We start from the raw sequence: 24,358 nt of genomic DNA on the forward strand, positions 1-24,358 counted from the left end.
TGTGATCTAAATACACAACTGGTTGGCGTAGTACCTGAACCAAGCTGCTTCTACGCATTGTGGATGCATGCAGCCTAAACCTACACCTTGGGTATGGGCATTTAATTGTGAACCTACCTGGCTCACTTTTAACAACCTCAAAATTATTCTTAGTGAGAATGTGATATGTAGTAATTGCATTACGGCAGTCCATCATCGTTTGAAACACGGTGCCTTCTACAAGCTGGGGATTCTCCCTGTTCCACTCAATTGTAGGCAAGTCTTCACCTTCGTAATCGGCTAAAACGAGGCTGTCATCATTCTCATTCTTCTCTTCATCATCAGTGTCATCAAATCTGGCACCAAAAGCAATATCTTCCATGTATTGATCCTCCATTGCCTGCCATCGCATCGATCTACCAATTCAGAAACATCAACTCATCCTCATCATCTTGAGGAGGCTGATCCTCAATGTCCGCATCGTCCTCCACATCGACCGTACGAACGATCTCGCTACCACTAGCACTTGAGGGACAGATGGTGCTGCTGTGGACCTACAAGGAGGCCACAAGCACACTGTTAGAAGAGGCAGCAGAGAGAGAGACATGATGCCCGACCACCCGATGATGCCCCAAAGACCAGAGAGAGATGATGCCCGGCCCCTGTCCACATGGATACGAATTTTACCGAACCGGCAAGAAGCATTCAAAGCAAAAAGAATTCCCAGATCGTCGTCGGAAATTAGTGGAACAAATCTTCCCTCCTTGTTGTGCAAATATTCGAAATGAACTGCGTCGTCAGAGCTCCAGCTGTACTGAGCGCAGATGTTAGCTTTCAAATTCCTCAACGAGATGGTGGTTGCAACCACCGCAGGGAAGAAAAACCCATTCTTATAGCGTTTAGAATCACGCGTAAAGCTAGAATCCAGCCTAACCACCAGCCGAAAAGCCAGCGCTGGATCAACCCTATTCGAAAAGCAACGCAGTTAGTTGAGCAACAACGATTGGCGCTCAAAAACTGCATACTGTTAATTCACATAGGCAGACGATGCTTACCCAGATGGAATCCATGCGTTAGATCCCTCCGATTCCCAATCTTCTCCGCGGCTGACGCGAACATTTGGCACACCAGATGGACATACAAACTCCGCGAAAGGGGTAGATCTAGATCCGGTGGAGGCGGAGCCCTCTCCGCCTCCCGGTGGTGGTGGTGGGGGCGGGGGCGGCTCGGCGGCGGACGACGCCATAAGGTAGGAGGGCAGGACGGCGTGGCGGCGGAGGGGCGGTGTGTGAGCTCCTCCAGTATCGGGCGGAGTGGAAAGCTTTGGGTGAGCTCCTCCAGTCAACAGTCAACACAGTTCGAAAGAAACGGTCAATTCAACACCAACGCGGCTCCCTAGCCGTCACCGGTAACGGTGAAGGCCTCTGACCAGACGGCAACCCTCCCGTCTGAGCGTCTGCGTCGGGTTTCAAACTAGAGGGAGGGGAAAACTGAGGAAAAACTAAGGGGCTGGGGAAAACTGAGTACAACTAACGAACCAGGGGCACGAAACTAGAAAACCCTTAAAAAAAATGTACCAGTTTGTACACGCCTCTGAGTCCCATGTCAGCATGTGTTGTGCACGGTGACGCAGGTACCATGTAAGTAAAAAAGAGCTTCATGCATATGAATGTCTCCTTGATTAAGACACTGATTGATGTGATAACATGTTTTACTGATTAATTAGCAAATAATCGCTACTGAACATCACCGGTCATTGCGGAAGATTTCTTCTCATCTGATTTTTCAGTTAAACATGGTTATGGACTGGTTTGTCATCCTGACCTGGAACAGTGGAGAGAGCAGCGGGATAGCATCCTTGTCACGAAGATTTGTCGCCGTTATCATCATGGAGCGGCACGTCATCCTCACACCATATCTTGCATGTTTACCGAAAATCCATAAGATGCCTAGTAAAAAGAAAAAGAAAACCATATGCAAGAAGTAGTTTCTCAAATCTGCAGATCAAGTAGTCGCCCCAATGCTCCATTATCTATTACAACTAATTAATTCCCTACTCGTAACCATTGGTCCGTGTCTTCTCCCATCTGCAGCAATGTAACGCCATCGTCCCAAAACTGCTAAGCATGTTAATTTGCTTCCACGAACAGCTAGACAAATCTCTCTAAGGCATGAGTGCAACTTTCTTTGGATCCAATCCTTAAAGTACTTAGAGTCTCCACTTGCATCTGCATCCGTTCCCTTAGTCTGAATTTTACCCAGCGATTGGTTGCGTCACACGCGGCTTTCGCTAGGGCATTGCAAATTGAAATTCGCCATGAGCATGCTGGACAGAGACGCCGCCGTCGTTGGCAAATCGACCAGTGGGAGTAGACAACGGTGAGGCCGCACGCATATCTGGCTAATCAAATCCTCAGCGCTTATTTTGTTTCACATCTTCGTGCTGCTTTGAACATCGGCGAATTCCGCGGCCGTCGTAACCCACGCGGGTTGGCCGCTCGGCGCCGCTCGGACGTGACCAGACTTCGCCATGCCTTTAATCCGGCGAGACTTTTTAGACGATGATTTGTGGATCTGCGATTTCCGTTGAATACCAGCAAGGTCGTATGGTCGAGAGGAACTATACATTGTAGATTTTCCTCGGAAGAGGCAATCTTTACGGGAGGGATTGGATACCAGACGAATCGATTTAGTAGCGGACTCTTCTGGCTCCCGCGACTTACTAAGCTTCGATGTACCAAACCAAATCTATGTACGACGGAAACTAAACGGTTTACAACCGGTCCTAACTCAATTCGGGTTGTACGTGGTTTACAGACAACGGCAATGTCAGCGATGTGCGATGTAAAACGAACGGACGTGATTTTATGACGTACCAAACCAAACCAAACCACGGAAACACTTTTCCCTTTATTATTAGGTATAGATAACAAAGGAAAGTAAAATCTAAGAGGTTAACTTAGGAGCACCTAAACAGGAAGAGACTCATCGATGATGACATCAATAGCTTCGTCATAGAACGAAACCTGAGCACAAAAACAGAATGATCATGAACAAAAAAAGTTAGCCGGTAAGTTTAAGTAACCTATACTCAAATAATAGAAGGGCGTAAGCAGATGATGACTTCCCATTCACCCCAGCAACCTCATTATTAGTAGTCCCATCATCCAGCGTATTTCTGGTGTCGTAAAATACAACTGAGCAAACTCAGGGACATGATCACTCTCTGGAGGCAGCAAAGAACCAATGTCATGAAAACAACTCCACATATCTTAATAACATATTGGCCATTACCAATATTTACACTTGTGTCAACATAGGCACCAAGAGACATAAAGGAAAACATGGAGTTACATTCGCGAATCAAGCGCATACTCGGGACTAACTGATTGATGTGATAACATATGAATGTCTCCTTGATTAAGACACTGATTGATGTGATAACATGTTTTACTGATTAATTAGCAAATAATCGCTACTGAACATCACCGGTCATTGCGGAAGATTTCTTCTCATCTGATTTTTCAGTTAAACATGGTTATGGACTGGTTTGTCATCCTGACCTGGAACAGTGGAGAGAGCAGCGGGATAGCATCCTTGTCACGAAGATTCGTCGCCGTTCTCATCATGGAGCGGCACGTCATCCTCACACCATATCTTGCATGTTTACCGAAAATCCATAAGATGCCTAGTAAAAAGAAAAAGAAAACGATATGCAAGAAGTAGTTTCTCAAATCTCTGCAGATCAAGTAGTCGCCCCAATGCTCCATTATCTATTACAACTAATTAATTCCCTACGCGTAACCATTGGTCCGTGTCTTCTCCCATCTGCAGCAATGTAACGCCATCGTCCCAAAACTGCTAAGCATGTTAATTTGCTTCCACGAGAACAGCTAGACAAATCTCTCTAAGGCATGAGTGCAACTTTCTTTGGATCCAATCCTTAAAGTACTTAGTGTCTCCACTTGCAGCTGCATCCGTTCCCTTAGTCTGAATTTTACCCGGCGATTGGTTGCGTCACGCGGCTTTCGCTAGGGCATTGCAAATTGAAACTCGCCATGAGCATGCTGGACAGAGACGCCGCCGTCGTTGGCAAATCGACCCGTGGGAGTAGACAACGGTGAGGCCGCACGCATATCTGGCTAATCAAATCCTCAGCGCTTATTTTGTTTCACATCTTCGTGCTGCTTTGAACATCGGCGAATTCCGCGGCCGTCGTAACCCACGCGGGTTGGCCGCTCGGCGCCGCTCGGACGTGACCAGACTTCGCCATGCCTTTAATCCGGCGAGACTTTTTAGACGATGATTTGTCGATCTGCGATTTCCGTTGAATACCAGCAAGGTCGTATGGTCGAGAGGAACTATACATTGTAGATTTTCCTGGGAAGAGGCAATCTTTACGGGAGGGATTGGATACCAGACGAATCGATTTAGTAGCGGACTCTTCTGGCTCCCGCGACTTACTAAGCTTCGACGTACCAAACCAAATCTATGTACGACAGAAACTAAACGGTTTACAACCGGTCCTAACTCAATTCGGGTTGTACGTGGTTTACAGACAACGGAAATGTCAGCGATGTGCGATGTAAAACGAACGGACGTGATTTTATGACGTACCAAACCAAACCAAACCACGGAAACACTTTTCCCTTTATTATTATTAGGTATAGATAACAAAGGAAAGTAAAATCTAAGAGGTTAGCTTAGGAGCACCTAAACAGGAAGAGACTCATCGATGATGACATCAATAGCTTCGTCATAGAACGAAACCTGAGCACAAAAACAGAATGATCATGAACAAAAAAAGTTAGCCGGTAAGTTTAAGTAACCTATACTCAAATAATAGAAGGGCGTAAGCAGATGATGACTTCCCATTCACCCCAGCAACCTCATTATTAGTAGTCCCATCATCCAGCGTATTTCTGGTGTCGTAAAATACAACTGAGCAAACTCAGGGACAGGATCACTCTCTGGAGGCAGCAAAGAACCAATGTCATGAAAACAACTCCACATATCTTAATAACATATTGGCCATTACCAATATTTACACTTGTGTCAACATAGGCACCAAGAGACATAAAGGAAAACATGGAGTTACATTCGCGAATCAAGCCACTACGGGAGAACCGACGTGTGCCGACGGCCAGGCTATGTGCCGACGGCCAAATGTCGGGGCCGTCGGCACAGAGGTCTCCAGCTACCGGCGACGAAGCCCACCGTCGGCACAGCACGGCCGTCGGCACAACGCACGGTACACCGACGGCCACCCTCGGCGCAACCGCGGCCGTCGGCACAGCTAGGTGGAGCCCGAAGGTCACCGTCGGCACATCTGCAACTGTCGGTACACGATCTGACAGGAGGGCCCAGCCGTTAAACTGTCACGGCGCCGTCTGCACTGTGCCGACGGTAGCCCACGGCGCAACGGCGGCCGTCGGCACAGCGACTGACTGCTGGGTCCCCCTTATGCTGTGCCGACGGTGACCCACGACACAACGGCGGCCGTCGGCACAGCCAATTATGCACATTTTTTGGTTTTTCCTTTTTTTTGCATCAAAGAGATAATTATTACCCATATAATTATTAATCCATATCATTTTTTTGTTTATTTATTTCTCACTGCTATTTTGGCGAACCCCTTTGCGAGAAACCTATATATATGTATAAGGGCGGTATAGAACCCCTTCGCCAGAAATCGAACCTCGGAGGGGGTGAATGGCCCACACACGATACAAAATACTTAAGACCCACACACGATACAAAATACTTAAATAACTAGACTCACACACATACCAAAGCGCTTACAGAACTAGACCCACACACGAACCGAAACAGTTAAAGAACTACACCCACACAGAGGAAGCAAAACACTTAAAGAAACTACACCCACACACATGAACCAAAACACTTAAAGAACTAGACCCACACACAAACCAAAGCTTTTAAAGAACACTGGGTCGACACATGACCCGCTAGACACACGGACTCGACACACACATATTAATCAGAGAAGTCGAAATCTTCATCCTCGCTGGGGGTGTCCTCTGAAGCGGTGGTTGTGAGGTTCCACAACCACCGTTCATCATTCTCCCCCCATGTCGACGCCTCTCCTTTGGCGTACTCTGCTTCAACCTCGGCCTTCCTCTGCCGCTTTCCCGCCCTCCTCTCTCTCCTGTACGTCTGCTTCTCCTTCCGGAATGCGCGCGTTGCCTCGACGACGCCGGGATGGTCTCTCGCGCCACCGTGCCATGAACTGCTCGTCCGCCTCGGTGGTATCAATCCGCCGCTGGCCAGCCCCTGTACCGCCGCGCTTCACCCTGTGAGCGAAGTAGTGGCTCAGTAGAGAGACTCTGAGCTTCCGTCAGAGACCTGACCTCCGGGAAGTTCATTTCGTGGCGCGGCCGGCCAAACCTCCAAGCCGCAACGTCGTATGCGCGGGCAGCAGCCTCCTTCGTGTAGAAGGTGCCGAGCCACACACGCGTACCACCGGCGGTGATTTCAGCCGCGAAATGTCCCGCAGGCCGCAGGCGAACGCCGATGAAGCCCGTGTTGCTACGGCGACGAGGAGCCATCTCAGCGGCAGCTCAGCTCAGAGGATTTTGTGGTTCTATTGGATGAGAGAAGTGATGAAGGGAGAAATGTTGCTGGTGCTGTTAGTGGAGAAGCCATGGCTATATATAGGCCGACGAGGGGCTGAAACGGCGGGAAAACAAGGCGGGAGAGAATGGGCGGGAAAGGGTGGGCGGGAAAAAAGGGCGGGAGAGAAGCAGCGGGAAAGGGTGGGCGGGAAAAAGGGCGGGAGAGAAGGAGCGGGAAAGGGTGGGCGGGAAAAAAGGGCGGGAGAGAAGCAGCGGGAAAAGGGTGGGCGGGAAAAAAAGGGCAGGAGAGATTCTGCATGTATAGGGGGGAACTCCCTCGGAGGTGAACCGTAGAGAACCTTGGGATCATATGGGATGATACTTGTTTCCACATGTACCTATGACCTAAGCAAGCTCAAACGTAGGCATACGCCCACCGGGGGACCCCCGATGGGATGCAGTCAAAGGGGTAGACGACGCAGTCAACAGAACTAGGGTTTCGTCAGAAATCGAGCATCGGACCTAGGGAATGGCCCCAAAAGTTGTGTGTGTCCACATGGCATGCACAAAAGTGATTTGAGATGGTTCTATATCCAATGCTACCCCCTCCGGGTGTGCCCGGCTTCTCGGACATGGGGTTCCTACACTTAGGCAGATTCTGCATGTATAGGGGGGAACTCCCTCGGAGGTGAACCGTAGAGAACCTTGGGATCATAGGGGATGGTACTTGTTTCCACATGTACCTATGACCTAACCAAGCTCAAACGTAGGCATACGCCCACCGGGGGACCCCCGATGTGATGCAGTCAAAGGGGTAGACGGCGCGGTCAACAGAACTAGGGTTTCGTCAGAAATCGAGCATCGGACCTAGGGAATGGCCCCAAAAGTTGTGTGTGTCCACATGGCATGCACAAAAGTGATTTGAGATGGTTCTATATCCAATGCTACCCCTCCGGGTGTGCCCGGCTTCTCGGACATGGGGTTCCTACACTTAGGCAGATTCTCGCATGTATAGGGGGAACTCCTGAGGTGAACCGGAGAGAACCTTGGGATCATAGGGTATGGTACTTGTTTCCACATGTTCCTATGACCTAACCAAGCTCAAACGTAGGCATACGCCCACCGGGGGAACCCCGATGGGATGCAGTCAAAGGGGTAGACGGCGCGGTCAACAGAACTAGGGTTTCGTCAGAAATCGAGCATCGGACCTAGGGAATGGCCCCAAAATTTGTGTGTGTCCACATGGCATGCACAAAAGTGATTTGAGATGGTTCTATATCCAATGCTACCCTCCGGGTGTGCCCGGCTTCTCGGACATGGGGTTCCTACACTTAGGCGTATTCTGCAAGTATAGGGGGAACTCCCTGAGGTGAACCGGAGAGAACCTTGGGATCATAGGGTATGGTACTTGTTTCCACATGTACCTATGTCCTAAACAAGCTCAAACGTAGGCATACGCCCACCGGGGAACCCCGATGGGATGCGATCAAAGGGGTAGACGGCGCGGTCAACGTAACTAGGGTTTCGTCGTAAATCGAGCATCGGACCTAGGGAATGGCCCCAAAAGTTGTGTGTGTCCACATGGCATGCAAAAAAGTGATTTGAGATGGTTCTATATCAAATGCTACCCCTCCGGGTGTGCCCGGCTTCTCGGACATGGGGTTCCTACACTTAGGCGCATTCTCGCATGTATAGGGGAACTCCCTGAGGTGAACCGGAGAGAACCTTGGGATCATAGGGTATGATACTTGTTTCCACATGTACCTATGACCTAACCAAGCTCAAACGTAGGCATACGCCCACCGGGGAACCCCGATGGGATGCGAGTCAAAGGGGTAGACTACGCGGTCAATGTAACTAGGGTTTCGTCGTAAATCGAGCATCAGACCTAGGGAATGGCCCCAAAATTTGTGTGTGTCCACATGGCATGCACAAAAGTGATTTGAGATGGTTCTATATCCAATGCTACCCCCTCCGGGTGTGCCCGGCTTCTCGGACATGGGGTTCCTACACTTAGGCAGATTCTGCATGTATATGGGGGAACTCCCTCGGAGGTGAACCGGAGAGAACCTTGGGATCATATGGTATGGTACTTGTTTCCACATGTACCTATGACCTAACCAAGCTCAAACGTAGGCATACGCCCACCGGGGGACCCCCGATGGGATGCAGTCAAAGGGGTAGACGACGCGGTCAACAGAACTAGGGTTTCGTCAGAAATCGAGCATCGGACCTAGGGAATGGCCCCAAAATTTGTGTGTGTCCACATGGCATGCACAAAAGTGATTTGAGATGGTTCTATATCCAATGCTAGCCCCTCCGGGTGTGCCCGGCTTCTCGGACGTGGGGTTCCTACACTTAGGCAGATTCTGCATGTATAGGGGGGAACTCCCTCGGAGGTGAACCGGAGAGAACCTTGGGATCATATGGTATGGTACTTGTTTCCACATGTACCTATGACCTAACCAAGCTCAAACGTAGGCATACGCCCACCGGGGGACCCCCGATGGGATGCAGTCAAAGGGGTAGACGGCGCGGTCAACAGAACTAGGGTTTCGTCAGAAATCGAGCATCGGACCTAGGGAATGGCCCCAAAATTTGTGTGTGTCCACATGGCATGCACAAAAGTGATTTGAGATGGTTCTATATCCAATGCTACCCCCTCCGGGTGTGCCCGGCTTCTCGGACATGGGGTTCCTACACTTAGGCAGATTCTGCATGCATGTATAGGGTTTTGCCGGATAGAGACCACCGGAGCGTCGGAAGCCCTGGAAACCTTGCATGTGTCCATATCATATGTGTATATGTGTGATGTAGGTTTGGTGCATGCAATATATAGGTCCCGGGCACGGCCTTATTCAGACACGCGTGCCACACGAACACTTGCTGTAATCCTGAATCTGTACGTGGAAACTCCCGCTGCGGGTTTGTCGGCTCCTATTTCATGGTAAAGTGGGCCCAACCTTTGCTTTCCATGCCATGTGTGATAATCTATTCTTATTATTTGCAGTAAAAAAATTAAAAAAAAAAGAAAAAAAAAACCCTACCTGTGCCGACGGTCACCGTCGGCACATATGCGGCCGTCGGCATAGTGCCGTGGCCATAACGGCCAGGTCGACACGGTCGGGGGCCAGAAACCAACCAGCTGCCCCCAACCTCACCCGCCCCCGCGCAACCCGCCCCCGCCGCCCCCTCACCGGCCGCCTCGCCGCCGCCACCTGCCGCAGCCGCCAGATCCCACTGTCGCCGCCACCACCCCGCCGCCACCGCCGCCACCACCCCGCCGCCACCTGCTCCGCCGCCACCGCTGCTCCGAGCTGCTCCGCCGCTCCCCGTGCCGAGCTACCCCGCCGCCGCCCCCGGACGAGCTGCTCCGCCGACGCCGCGGCCCCCGCGCGGTCGAGCTGCTCCGCCGCAGCAAGAACCCCGCCGCCCGCAGCCTCCCGCCCCCGGCAGCCTCCTCGCCTCGCAGCCGGGCCCGGCCCGGCCCGTTCCCAGCCGCCGTGCCGTCCGCGCAGCACCCCGCCACCGCGCCGTCCCCGCAGCACCCCGCAGCACCCCGCCGCCGCCGGCCATATGGTAAGGTACTCTTACCTTTTGTTTATTTTTTTAGCTTTTTAGTATTTGCCTACAAAGCACCGATACGGCGATACGGATACGGGGATACGGGATACGGCAATTTCTAGAAACAACAATACGGCGATACGGCGAATGTACATATAAAATTAATGAAATGCTATGCAATGACTTGTGAAGTCAAAGAATAATTGAGGCGGCGGAGGAGAGAACGATTCCAGGCTGCGGGGAGGCGATTCTAGATGGCGGCGAGCGACTCCAGACGGCAACGGTGGCGGTGCGCTCACTCCTGAGGCCTCAATCCAAACCACTTCTATGGTTAATCAAGCAAATAGATAGATAGCGCACTGGCTATTAGAGTCACTAGATAGCCGTGTCGATGATGTCCCTGGCGGTGTATCGGTGGTGTATCGGTATTTTCTTTCTTTCTTTTTAAATTCGTAAAAGCCGATACTCCTAGGATACGTGTATCGCCCGTGTATCGGGGTATCGGAGTATCGGCGGAGTATTATACGCGGACACGGCAGACTTTGAAGTATTGGTGCTTCGGAGGTATTTGCAATTAGCTAGGTAATTTGAAATGTTAAGAATTTGAAAGAAACATGTAAAGAATTTGGAAATTGAAATGAAGTAAAATAGAATTTTGTAATGTAAATAGAAATTGAAATGAAGGAATAGAAATGGAAATTGAAATGAAATAAATTAGAATTTTGTAGAAATGCATTTGTTTTATCAATTGATGAATTTGCATTGACAAATTTTGATTATTCTAACAGGTCCCGTAGTGAGCATCCCGCGTGACGATCCCGGATCTTGCGGCGCATCTCTACGGCCGTCGACATCGCCGGTTGTTCGACTACTTCCTCTACAGCCGAGGGTGAGCTGAATTGCCGACTCCCCCTCCGCATTTTTTATGTCATTAGATTTAATTTCTCCGTCAAGTCGCGTAACCTAGGTGTCAATTCCCGTCCGCAAGCGTTACGCGGATAAATATGCATTAGTGGTCAGCATATTTTGAACCGTAACGCTTGTGGCATTTACGGGACAGTCGCCGGACCCGTAGTTGGGTACGTTTTCCACGTTCTGCTCGGGTGCGAGACAGGATTTCGTCAGCGCCTCCCTGTTGTTCTCCGGATGCACATCCTCTCGGCTTTTTGCCGAGACGTGTATCGGGAGAGCAGCGGGGAGGTGCTGCCGAAATTCTGTCTCGCACCCGAGCAGAACGTGGAGAACGTACCCAACTACGGGTTCGGGGGCTGCTAGGAGCCCACCTAGTAGAGATGTAGGTTGATGCACGCGTTTTCGCCGGTAGAAAAGTAAAAATATGATGCATTCAATTTCATGCTACTATTTGTTGTTTGTCACGCAATAAAGCAGGATGGCTGATAATGAGTGGATGTACAGTGGCCGTGTTAGTTCGACTCAAGTGACAGATGAATGGAAATGGAAGACCGATTTGTTAGTGAAGGAGTTAGCTCGTGGTTCGAAGGGGATTGTTCGTCCCCGTTGCCCTTGCAATGTCTGCAGGAGGCGTCATCCTAAGGATATTCTAGAGATGACTAAACACCTTTGGTGGAATGGGTATATGCGTGACTACGACCCGCCGGTCGACTTTTCTCGGCACGAACGTGATAGAGGTGAGGTGATGCGGCAGCGGATCGATGGCAATGAGAACGATGGCATCTTAAACTTGCTAGATGATCTTCGGGATGCTGACATGCCAGAGTTACCATGGGACGAACAGTCTGAACCGGAGGAACCGCCTGAACCGGAGGGACCGCCACAACCGGAGGAACTTCCAGAGGAGGAACCTGAGCCAACCGCGAGGGCCTTCATTGATATGATGGCCTCAGCTAGGAGGCCTCTATACCCGGGTGCAAAAATGTCTCAACTTGATGGCATCACGCAGTTGCTAGCCGACAAGTGCATGTTTGAGAGTACTCGAGCATCCTTTGAAAAGACTCTGAGCACAGTAGGTAACATGTTGCCTGAAGGTCATTGCTTGCCCAAGACCATGTACGAAACGAAGAAAATCTTGAAAGCATTGAAAATGGATTATGTAACATATGATGTCTGTCCAAAACTTTGCCTTTTGTTTTGGAAAGACTATGCGGATGACAAGTACTGTGCCAAGTGTGGTCACTCTAGGTATCATGAGGTAGATGTAGGCAATGGTCAGAAGAGGCAGACAAAAGTAGCCATAAAGATTCTTCGTTATCTCCCATTCATCAAAAGAATCCAGCGGCTTTACATGTTCGAGGAGACTGCCAAGCAGATGACATGGCATAAGACCGGGATAAGATTGCAAGACGAGAAGAAACGGGTACCCATGGTACATCCATCTGATGGTCAATCATGGAAGCACTTCGATGAAAAGCACCCAAATGAGGCAAGTGAGGCTCGGAATGTTAGAATTGCGATAGCAACCGATGGATTCAACCCATATGGTATGTCGACTGCCGCGTACAGCTGCTGGCCCGTGTTTGTTATTCCGCTCAATCTCCCTCCCGGAGTCGTAATGCAAAGGAAGAACATATTCTTGTCGATGATCCTTCCAGGGCCTGAATATCCAGGGAAGAAATTGAGTGTCTTAATGCAACCACTTGTGGATGATTTGCACCACTCGTGGCATCACGGTACATTGACATACGACCGAGCATCAAAGAGAAACTTCATCATGAAAGTTTGGTTCCACTATTCGATGCATGACCTACCCGGGTACGCCCTATTCTGTGGGCATAGTACAGCTGGTAAGTTTCCATGCCCAGTGTGCAGGCACGAACTAGAATTCAGGCACCTAAAAGCTGGACACAAATATGTTGCCTTTGACAAACACCGCAAGTTCCTCAGTCCAGGGCATCGGTTCAGATCTGACAAGAAAAACTTCACGAAAGGCGTAGTTGTGCTTGAACATAAAGAAATACCAAAGTTCAATGGTGCAACTGTTGATGCTGAGCTACGTGCTCTCCAGCCTAGTAAGGAACCCGGCCACCAATTTGAGGGATATGGTAAAACGCACAACTGGACTCACATAGCAGGCATAACAGAGCTCGAGTATTACAAGGACCTTGAACTTCCCCATAATATCGATATGATGCACACCGAAAAGAATTGTGGGGAGGCATTCCTTAACACCTGCTGCAACATACCAGGCAAGTCAAGGGATAATGTTTCAGCTAGAGTCGATATTGAGGAGATATGTGACAGGGTGGCTCTACACATGCAGCCTCCTGAGGGCAATCGAAAAGGTTGGTTAAAGCCGCATGCCAAGTACTGTCTTGATAGCGCCGACAAGAAGGAGGCATTTACGTGGCTCAAATATGACGTGATGTTCCCTGATGGTTATTGTTCGAATATGAGTAAGGGAGTCAATCTTGCTACAGGAAAAATAAACGGGCTCAAGAGTCACGACTATCATATATGGATTGAGCGGCTGATGCCGGTGATGCTTCGAGGGTATCTCCCCGATCATGTCTGGCGAGTGCTTGCGGAGGTGAGCCATTTTTTCCGCACGGTCTGTGCTAAGCAGATATGTACCGAGGTGATTGAGAAGCTGCAGCAGCAAGTGCCGGACATGCTATGCAAGTTAGAGATGATATTCCCCCCAGGCTTCTTCACTCCGATGTTACATCTCATCGTGCATCTCGCCAACGAGGCACTCTTGGGGGGACCGGTGCAGTATCGTTGGCAGTTTTGTATTGAGAGGGAGTTCAAATATATTCGGTACAAATGTGGAAACAAAAATAAGATTGAAGCATGCATAGCTGAGGCAACTCTCCTCCATGAGATGGCAGACGCCACGACAATGTACTATGCCAATGATGTGCCCACTAAGCATAACCCGGTCGCTCGGTACAATTCCGATGAGCCCAACCGTGACCCAAAGCTCTTGCTCTTCAAATATCCCGGTGGCAAGGCCGGTGCCTCAAAAGTGGAGAACATTTCGCCAGAAGAGAAGGATTGCATAATGCTTTACGTGCTTATGAACATGGAGGAAGTGGTCGATTTCATGAGGTAAAATGATGAACCAATTACTTTGCAACCAGTAACTTGGTTTTGGTCTAATACGTATTTTCTCCTTTCAGCCAATTCCATGATGAAATGTGGTCAGGAAGAAATGGTCCCACTCCCACGCAGTGGTACACTCTTCTGAAAGAGGGTGCCCCGCCCTTAAATAAAAGCTTCGTGAACTGGTTCCATGAAAAAGTAATTTCTCAAATGTTCCTCTTACTTTGCAATCCGTGACTTGTCTTATTACAGGTAACTAATGCACAAAATAATCTGAACTGAACTTGTAGGGAGCTGATCCCAACGTTGAGATGATGATGAGTTGAGATGCGTTTCCCAGGGTTTTAACCGTAGAGTCCATACGCATGAGAAGTATGATGTAAATGGGTATCGCTTCCATACGGAGTTTCACCAGAAGAACCGGCCTAATGCAAAAACAATAAATACTGGGGTCTACACCCGCGGAGCCGATGATCTTGATTACTATGGAAGGTTACAAAAGGTATACGAGTTGACGTTCAACAACGCAAACATAGAACTCAAGCTCTTTGTGTTCAAATGCCACTGGTTTGACCCACACGGTGGAATGAGAAGCACCCCTTCCATTGGTTTAGTTGAAGTTAGGCCTACAACCACCTACAGCGGATCCGACGTCTATGTTGTGGCTCACCAAACCAAGCAAGTTTATTATTTGTCCTACCCATGTCAGAATGAGGAACTCATGGGCTGGGAAGTCGTGTTCCAGGTATCGCCACATGGTAAGCTACCCATCCCCTCCGAGGACGATTACAACAACATTGACCCGGTAACATATGAGGGAATTTTCTATCAAGAGGAAGAGCAGTTCGGGGCTCTTCAAATAGACATAGGTCTTCAGGATCTCCACAACGATGTACAAATGCGTGGTGAGACCGTGGTGGACCTGAAGGACATAGCTATGCTCACCAAGCGCCATGCGAGCAAAGACAACATTGTCGAGACTCAACTGGAACCCAATGCCGACCATGAATACTCATATGATACTGATTTTGATAGTGAGGCTGAGAACCCAATGCCTAGAGATGAGAGTGGTGATGAATGGTGAGGGTCTTTTATGCTTAGTACCTACATTATCATTATGCTTAATACATACATTTGTCATTATGCTTAGTACCTACATTATCATTATGCTTAATACATACATTTGTCATTATGCTTAATACCTACATTTTTCATTATGCTTAGTACCTATATTTGTCATTATGCTTATTAATTTTCAACATGCTTATTAATTATTTTCTCTTTTTCTTATGCAGGTAATTGCCCAATATGAGCGGACGGAAGGCATCATCGAGCTCCTTGCTTGATCAGATGCATCAGCGGAAGCCAGGGCCGGGTGCTTCCAGACGGAGTGCAAGACCCATTATTCCCACCCGGCGTTACGAAGACGCAGACGGAGGACGGGGAGGTCGAGGGGGAGGACGAGCTGGAGGACGAGGGGGAGGACGAGCTGGAGGACGAGGGAGAGGACGAGCTGGAGGACGAGGGGGGAATGCACAGCTCCTTCTAGCTGACATTCCCTCTGCTTCTGGCTCAGTGGCTTCACGCCTATGGACGAGGAGGAGGACACTAGGGAGGAGGAGGAGGACACTAGGGAGGAGGAGGATGAGTCTAGGGACGAGGAGGCTTCGACGGAGATGGCTCCGAAGAAGTTGCGGATTCGTGGGGAAGCGCAGGTTCCCGATGAGAGTAAGGAACCTGCTACGGAGGATGAGAAGTGGCTCCTTGTCCCAGGAAAGATAGAGTAAGTAGTAAGGTGATTTCATTTTCTTTATGACACTTAGCATTTTCTAATGTTTGATAATTGTGCAGGAATTTCACATACACGGGGAAGAATGTCCGCGTGCCAGGGAGTCTGATTGGAGCTGCTATTAGGAAGTACTGGCCGGGGATGTACACTCCGGTCCTTGGGGGCGAGTCCAAGCTAGCCTACACTTGGGAAGACTATGAGATAGCGCCTTACCCTGGCTTTACTTCCGCCGCCGACGCCGTGATCAAGAAGTTTTGGGTACGTAATGCATACTCTTTGGGTTTCGTTCATATGTAGTTGATAACCCCACCGTGATAACTCATGCCTCTCACACTTTCTGTTATGCTTGATTGCAGCGCAATTATAGGGTGGCGACTGAGCATAAGGATAGGGCGGACGTGGTGCTCCGTAACATGTGTCGGAAGTTGACACGGCAGCAGTGGTACAACCAGAGGATCACGTGCATCGGCCACTTCTATGCTCGAGCAGGCGTAAGGTACACAAAGCCTGAGATTGTGCAGGGACTCGCCCCGGCTATGACGATAGATGACTTCATGTCGGTAAGTAATTGTCAATGCGATTCTATGTACCGCGGCTAACTTGCAACTATATTGTTTGTTCTTCAAATGAGTTTTGATTTTGCAGGTTGTACCACATTGGGCTGATAATAATAAGAGGGCCGCCTTCATGGAGTTGGTCAAGAATTGGGTCGGCGAAACCCCGATTTCAAGGCCGTGAGCGACCGGAACAAGGCCAACCGTGGTTCTCGTGGAACACACACTTTGCGGGAGCAGCAGCACCGATCGCTATCGGGAGCGTACGGTACATATAAAAATGGAATAAGCTGCATTTTTTTGATTTTCGATGATATGCATAACATTTGTTTTGTGATGCAGGGGAAGAAGCTCGGGAGGGAACTTGGTGAGATGGAAGCGTGGACGCACATGAAGCTGGTGACGCCCGGTCCGAACGAGCCTCGGCCCGCGCCTGAGATGTACTACGGCAAGGCCAAAGAGAACAAGGAAAGATACTGCGAGGAGTACGCCAAGCTCCATCCAGAGGTGGAGGACCCTATGACCGAGCCGGTCGACGAGGTGGCGATGATGCTGGCGGGGTCCGGCCAGCCGCATGGACGTCCTGCCTGCCTTGCTGGGGGTTTCAAGCCTCAGAGGAACTTCACGCAGATCAAGGCTACCCTCCCCTCCGGCAGCTACGCTACCTCCTCGCGGACTACATGCCGTTCTCGGGTAGAGGTTGATGTAAGTCATCCACACTTTCATCCTCTGTTTTGACTCTTGTTCCTGAATGGCTATGTTGATGAGACGCATTATTTCTGAAATTGTAGACTCAGCTCGAGGAGGCCTATGCAGTAGCTTACGAGGAGTATCTCGAGAAGATTAAGGAGCATGACCTTGTGAAAGATGCCTATGTCCAGTGGACGAGCAACCAGATGGCGGTAAGTTTCAATCTCTATGGTTGCAAAACATCATAAGTCCCCATGTTTGAATCTGAGCTATCTCTCCCGTTTCTTGCAGAGTTTCACTCGGTTCATGATGACTGGAGTGCGAGAGGAACCACTCCTGCAGCCACCTCATCCGGGGCCGACGCCGTGTTCCCTTCCAAGGAGGAGTTCTATATCATGTACAAGCGTCGCCGCTGGGCTGACCCCGGTAAGTTGCTAACTTGGCTAAGTTGCTAACTTGGTGTGACATGGCTAAGTTGCTAACTCCCTCCAACATGTAGGGATTGGGAGAATCCGGGAACGACACTCCTTGTGGTACGCCGATGCACCCCCACTACTAGGAATAAGCTTATAGCCGGATTTATTACCGCTGGCGAACTCGGGCCAAAGTTGCCGGCGGTAAGTTAGCGCCGGCGAGTTGAAATAGGGTCGCCGGGGGTACTGCAGTTGCCGCTGGCGAAATGTAATCAAAAAGGCCGACGGTAAGGTGGCCCGAGACCACCTGGATGGACCTCCACTTACCGCCGGCGATTTGGACTCGAAAACGCCGGGGGTAATATAATTACCGCCGGCGAAATAAAATTGCATACGCCGGGGGTAATTTAGGCTGTTGTGGGCAATTTTGGGCCAACATTAGCGCCGGCGTTTACCATTCTTTTGGCCAGGGATAGATTAGAATCACGTGGCTGTCATCCACTCCATGCCGGACTGCTTTTTGAGTCAAACGCGAGGCCCACCACCAGCACTCCTCCATCTTATCCCCTCCCCCTTCCCGATGCCCACCACCACCACTCCTCCGCCCCCACGCCTCCACATCCCGCATCCCCGGCCCGTCGCGATGGCGCCGACCTCGGCCACCTCCAGCACCGGGCTCACCAGGGCGCCGCGCCTGCGCCGCATGGACGACTCGCCCAGCGCCGTGCCCTCCTCCTCCTACCCCGCCAGGAGGGACGCGCTCTAGTCCACAACCAGCTCCACGCCCATCTCGAGGTCGCTGAGCAACATGGAGGTGGCGCCGGCGAGGTCCTCCTCCACACCCCTGCTGCCCCGCCCGCTGCCGCTTCCCCACGGGGATGACCCGCTGTGCCGAGGCCCCGGGAGGCCGCTCCCCTCCCCGAGGATGCTCGACGGGGACTGCAACGGCTCCAGCGATTTCCTGGGGCTTGCGGAGGCCGGAGCAGAGAGGGCGGCGACGTTTCCCATGTGTAGGCCATTTTTGCTATGTGTACTAGTAGTTTATTAGAAGCTTCAAGCTTCCTATCTTCTTCGCTGTTCAAGTTCGTGCATACAGTGGTTGTGTGATCTTTTGTGTGACCACTAATTCACAATGGTTCTAAGAGATGGAATCAATTAGCAATCTGGTATTTCTACATCTAAAAGTATGGATGAGCTACCTCTAATTTTTTTTACATACAGATGAAAGGCTCAAGGTGATTTTCTCCCAATTACAGATGAATTTTTACATGTCGCTGCTGTTCTTTGTTCTTTGTTCTGTAGAATAAATACAGGTTACTGCTGTTGGAGATGGACAGGAATAAAATATACGTAAGTGGATAGAAAAGACGGGGCACCGCATAGAGCAACCGCGAACCGCGTACACATGTCCTTTTTTTAATCCTTAAATGCATACCCCCGGCGAATTGGAAAGTGCCGGTGGTAAACAATACCCCTGGCGAATTGGCTGAGGCGCCGGCGGTAATCTGGGTTACCCCTGGCACTTTGCAATGTGCCGGCGGTAAGGCATTACCACCGGTGAGGTGATCGCCGGCGAATCCGAAAGTGCCGGCGGTAAGCCTTTTGAGGTCGCCGGTGGTAAGCCTTTACCTAGTAGTGCCCGGTCGCCATTCTCCTGGTGCTTCTGCCGAACCTCGGCATTTTTCTGGTTCCGGTGGCTCTCGTCGTGATTCTACCTCCCCGAGCACCGTCGAGATACAGCGGCCTCACTTCACCGACTCGGAGCTAGCTCGTCACTGTAGCTAGATCGTCACTCGGGTGGTGCACCACCATAGTTTCTACATTGTACTAGCACATGATGACACGCTCCATCTTTGTAGTGGATCCGGTGTATGTACCATGGTCTTGTATGCTATATTTGTGCTATTTGTGAGATTTGATGCTATATTTGTGAGATTTGGTGCTATACGGTGATATCTTTGTGCTATATGGTGCTATATATGTTACTGCATATTCAATCCTATAATATGTGCATTTTGTGCGATTTTCTGAGCAAATGAGGCCAAATTGGCAAAAAACAGAAAAAAAACTGGGCCTAGCTGTGCCGACGGTGTCACCGTCGGCACAGGCCCGTAGCTGTGCCAAATGGCAGGGTCTGTGCCGACGGTGTCACCGTCGGCACAGCCAGGCCCAGTTTCGCGCGTTTTTTCCCAGTTTGAATGCCACCGGTTTGCCGCCAGTTCTGGGGAAAAAAGGGAAACTATGCCGACGGTTACACCGTCGGCACAGCTGGGGACGTTGACGGCGCCGGCGTGACGGCTGGTTGGCTGTGCCGACGATGAGGCGGCCGACGGCCACCGTCCAGCCGTCGGCGTACGGCTGTGCCGACGGTGACTTTCTGTGCCGACGGTGCACGCGCAGACCCCGACGCCTGCTGTGCCGACGGGGAGACGCCGACGGTGACCGTCGGCACAGACTGTGCCGACGGTGAACGTTGTTGTGCCGACGGTGCGGGGCCGTCGGTGTAGCTGGTCGTCCCCGTAGTGAGCGCATACTCGGGACTAACTGATTGATGTGATAACATATGAATGTCTCCTTGATTAAGACACTGATTGATGTGATAACATGTTTTACTGATTAATTAGCAAATAATCGCTACTGAACATCACCGGTCATTGCGGAAGATTTCTTCTCATCTGATTTTTCAGTTAAACATGGTTATGGACTGGTTTGTCATCCTGACCTGGAACAGTGGAGAGAGCAGCGGGATAGCATCCTTGTCACGAAGATTCGTCGCCGTTCTCATCATGGAGCGGCACGTCATCCTCACACCATATCTTGCATGTTTACCGAAAATCCATAAGATGCCTAGTAAAAAGAAAAAGAAAACGATATGCAAGAAGTAGTTTCTCAAATCTCTGCAGATCAAGTAGTCGCCCCAATGCTCCATTATCTATTACAACTAATTAATTCCCTACGCGTAACCATTGGTCCGTGTCTTCTCCCATCTGCAGCAATGTAACGCCATCGTCCCAAAACTGCTAAGCATGTTAATTTGCTTCCACGAACAGCTAGACAAATCTCTCTAAGGCATGAGTGCAACTTTCTTTGGATCCAATCCTTAAAGTACTTAGTGTCTCCACTTGCAGCTGCATCCGTTCCCTTAGTCTGAATTTTACCCGGCGATTGGTTGCGTCACGCGGCTTTCGCTAGGGCACTGTTGGAAAAAAGGGCTTTGGTCGCGGTTGGCAACTGCCATTAGTCGCGGTGGCCCAACCGCGACCAAAGTAGCACGACTAAAGGCCCCCCCTTTAGTCGCGGTTCCTTACGAACCGCGACTAAAGGCCCGTCCACGTGGGCCGCAGGCGAGCGCCAGGGCGGAGGACCTTTAGTCGCGGTTCTTCTGGCCAACCGCGACTAAAGGCCTCCGCAGGGTTTAGGGTTTTAGCCCCCCTCCCCCTAAATCTGGTTTCTTTTTAATTTGTATTGTTTTATTTCTTTTGGGTTTTAATTTTGAAGGAGTTTCACATATTGTACGGTACTGTATACATACATGCATATGAATGTACAATTTCAAACAAATTTGAAATTAGAACCAAAAAGAATTCAAGAGGAATATACAATATATATTCAATATCGGATGACCATATACAATATATATTCAATATCGGATGACCATATACAATTTTGAACAAGTTAGTTACAAATTCTGGTGCATATAAAGTTCTACGTCATCGTAATAGTGTTCTCCTCTAGGATCGATGACTTCCCTCGCCAACCATCCAGCTAGTTCCTCTTGAAGTGGTCGGAAGCGAGCTTCTGGACTAAGCGTCTTCCGGAGGTTATTCCTGAGGATGTTGTTCTCACACTTCTGGTCCCGCTCATTGCAGTATCTCCGGATCCTCTCACAAACATAGTATCCACATAGATTGGTCCCCGGTGGCTGAATATCCCCAGTCGTCCGCACTGCCATTTTAAAATGTAGCTCTTTTTTGAATTCACCGACCTTGGTATCTACGAACTGTCTCCAAACCCTACGAGGCAAAGAAAATTAAATAAACAAGAGAGTTATTAATTAGTTACTTGATATTAGGAAATGATGAACGAAATAGGCCGATCGATATAGAGCGCAAATGAATGAAAATAATTACTTTTGCATCATTTTTCTCATGTCGCCCCAAAGCGCCGGATCCATATTCAGAGAGTCGTGGACGAGAACTGAGGAGGTCTGAACTTTAATTACCATAAGAATCCAGTGGAACCTGCGGACACGATACATGCACAGTCATGCATAACTCATCGATTAGCCACATACCATGCATGGAGTAAACAAAAGAGAATGTGCTCAAGACAGAAACACTCACCCAAAATGGTAAGGAAATAGAATATCACTTTTCTGTTGCTGTTTTCTAATAAACCGCCACAGGTCATCCTCCACGTCGGCGGGGTGGTGTTCTAACACATGTGAATTAACGATGTGTGGGTCAATGAACCCAACATCATGGATGTTCCTTATTCGCATTTCCCGCTTCTTCATTCTGCATAATAGCGTACACAACAAGATAGTTAGGACAGTGCAGGCAATGAACGAGATGGGGTAGAAATTAATAAATCACTTACAGAACGTAGCAACTGATGATAGATTTGTCGAGGTCGCGCAGATTGAACAGCTGGAACAATTCACTCAGATGAATTTGTACCCAGTAATGTTTGAAGTGATGCTCATATCTAACTTCCGCATAGATATACTCTTTGGCGTTTTTATGTTTTATGTAACCCTTGTACCAATTTAGCAGACCTTTCATTTGTCGAGGTAGATCCTCTTCCTGCGCAGGCTCGACGAGAGGGCCATTCTTCACATATGTAAATACTACGTCCTTCATTGGCGCCTCATCAAGGCCTAGCAGTGCACGAAGAGTGATACCTAACTCGGCCGCTTGTTCTCTGGCACTCGTTACAGTCAATCCATGTGCTGCCGCAGCTGCTATGATATCGGGGGCATCCGGATCGGCGGCTTGCACTATGAGCGGGGCGATCGATTGTTTACTTTTTTCCCCGAGCTGGGCAACTTCTTTCCCCTTTTCTAATTTTGACTCGTCCTCCAAGGCTTTCTTCTCCGCCAACTCTTGGTTCCTCTTGAACGCGAGTGCTTGCCTACGAAGTTCACGTAAATAGTCGTCAGGCAGATTCTTCGCGGCTTGGGACGGTGTGTTCAAAAATGACTTAGCCCACTGCTTTTGCTTGTCAGAATATACTGGCTTGGGCTCGCCCTCTCTTTTCTTCTTGCACTCCTCCTTCCATTTCTCATGCTGAGCAGCCACGGCCGCTGCATTTTCCTCGACACTAAGTTCCCAAGGCCTCGGGATGAGAGGCTTCAGTGATGGCTCTGGTATCTTTGTTTTCTTAGGTACATAAGGGTCCGGGTTAATAACCCAGGACTGCTTCTGCTTCTTCGCCGGAGGTGGATTGGGGGGCGGTGTCTGCTGATCACCCGCCGGACGAGGACTAGGGGGCGGCGTCTGCTTACCCGCCGGACGAGGACTGGGGGGCGGCGTCGGCTGATGTGAAGGAGGTGTATTAGGTGAAGCACCACCACCACCGCCGCCACCGCCATCGTCACCGCCACCGCCACCGCCACCACCACCACCGTAGGGGGGTGGACTTGTTGGCGCCTCGCCTGGAAACTTGATAAACTTCTTCTGCCATAGAATGAACTGGCGCTTGACATCTCCAACTCTTTTCACCCCTTCAGGTGTAGCAATGTCAATGTCCAGGTCCTCAAACCCTTGGACTATCTCCTCCACCGTCACACGAGCATAGCCATCTTGAATGGGGTTGTTGTGGTGGAGTGCTCCAGGTGGCAAAGCACTGCCGATGGCTATCTTCATGGACATGTTCCCGATAGGATAATACAGATGACATGCTTTCATCTCCTTTATATCGTCCACGGGGTAGCGAGGAGGCTCCGGTGCAGTAATTTCGACCACCAGAGGCTCCGGTGCAGCAATTTCTATCGTCGGTGCACCAGCCGGTGAGGCCTCCGTGGAAGCCACGCTGCTTCTTCTCCGCTGCTGGCTTCCGAGATCCATTGGATGATCTTCATGCTGCGCCTGAGCTGCATCTCTTTCGGCGACTAGTACATTCACTGTTTTCTTCAATACATCCATTTCCGTTACCAACTTCGCCACAACATCTCCATCCCGATCTATCTTTCTCTTACGGCTTCTGTAACCGTACGGGTCATCGTTCTGGGGGAACCCTACTTTCCACGGAATGGGCCCCATGCCTCGTACACGTCCTCCGTGTTCAGGATTCCCGAGGGCTTTTGTCAGGGCGTCGTTCTCTCTGTTGAACTTGATCCTCCCCTCTTGAGCATCCCTCATTGCCTCAATAAGCTTTTGGGTGGGTGTAATTATTTTGCCCTGATAAACACACTCCCCTGTCTCCGGGTTCAGCGATCCCCCATGCCCGTACCACCAGCTTTTGGCCCTTGGGTCCCATCCCTCCGTACCTGGACGGATTCCTCGCGCCCTCAGCTCGCTCTCCATCTTCTCCCACCTAGGCTGCCAAAAGCGATACCCTCCTGGCCCCATAATATGATTGTACTCCTTCTTGGCCGCATTCTTCTTATTTTTTTCCGACATTTCAAGGAACTGCTCTGATTTCTTTTGCTTCACAAATTCTGGCCAATCATGTTGCAGTTTCTCATATTGTCCTTTGAAATCCGGAGTCTTGCCCTGCTTGACAAAGTCATGGGCTAGATTTTGCTTGTATTTCCGGAATGCGTTGGCCATC

General features: G+C 50.0%; 1 protein-coding gene across 1 annotated transcript; it reads left to right on the forward strand.

The window, feature by feature from the left end:
* The first annotated feature begins 16,789 nt into the window (after window positions 1-16,789).
* LOC139834199 (uncharacterized) lies at window positions 16,790-17,490 on the forward strand. Its single transcript, XM_071824633.1, has 2 exons — window positions 16,790-17,186; window positions 17,273-17,490. The coding sequence occupies exons 1-2, from the start codon at window positions 16,797-16,799 to the stop codon at window positions 17,417-17,419; spliced, it is 537 nt and encodes a 178-aa protein (XP_071680734.1). The 5' UTR covers window positions 16,790-16,796; the 3' UTR covers window positions 17,420-17,490.
* The last annotated feature ends 6,868 nt before the right edge of the window (window positions 17,491-24,358 follow it).

Source organism: Lolium perenne, chromosome 7, assembly GCF_019359855.2.
Source record: "Lolium perenne isolate Kyuss_39 chromosome 7, Kyuss_2.0, whole genome shotgun sequence".
Classification (NCBI taxonomy): domain Eukaryota; kingdom Viridiplantae; phylum Streptophyta; class Magnoliopsida; order Poales; family Poaceae; genus Lolium; species Lolium perenne.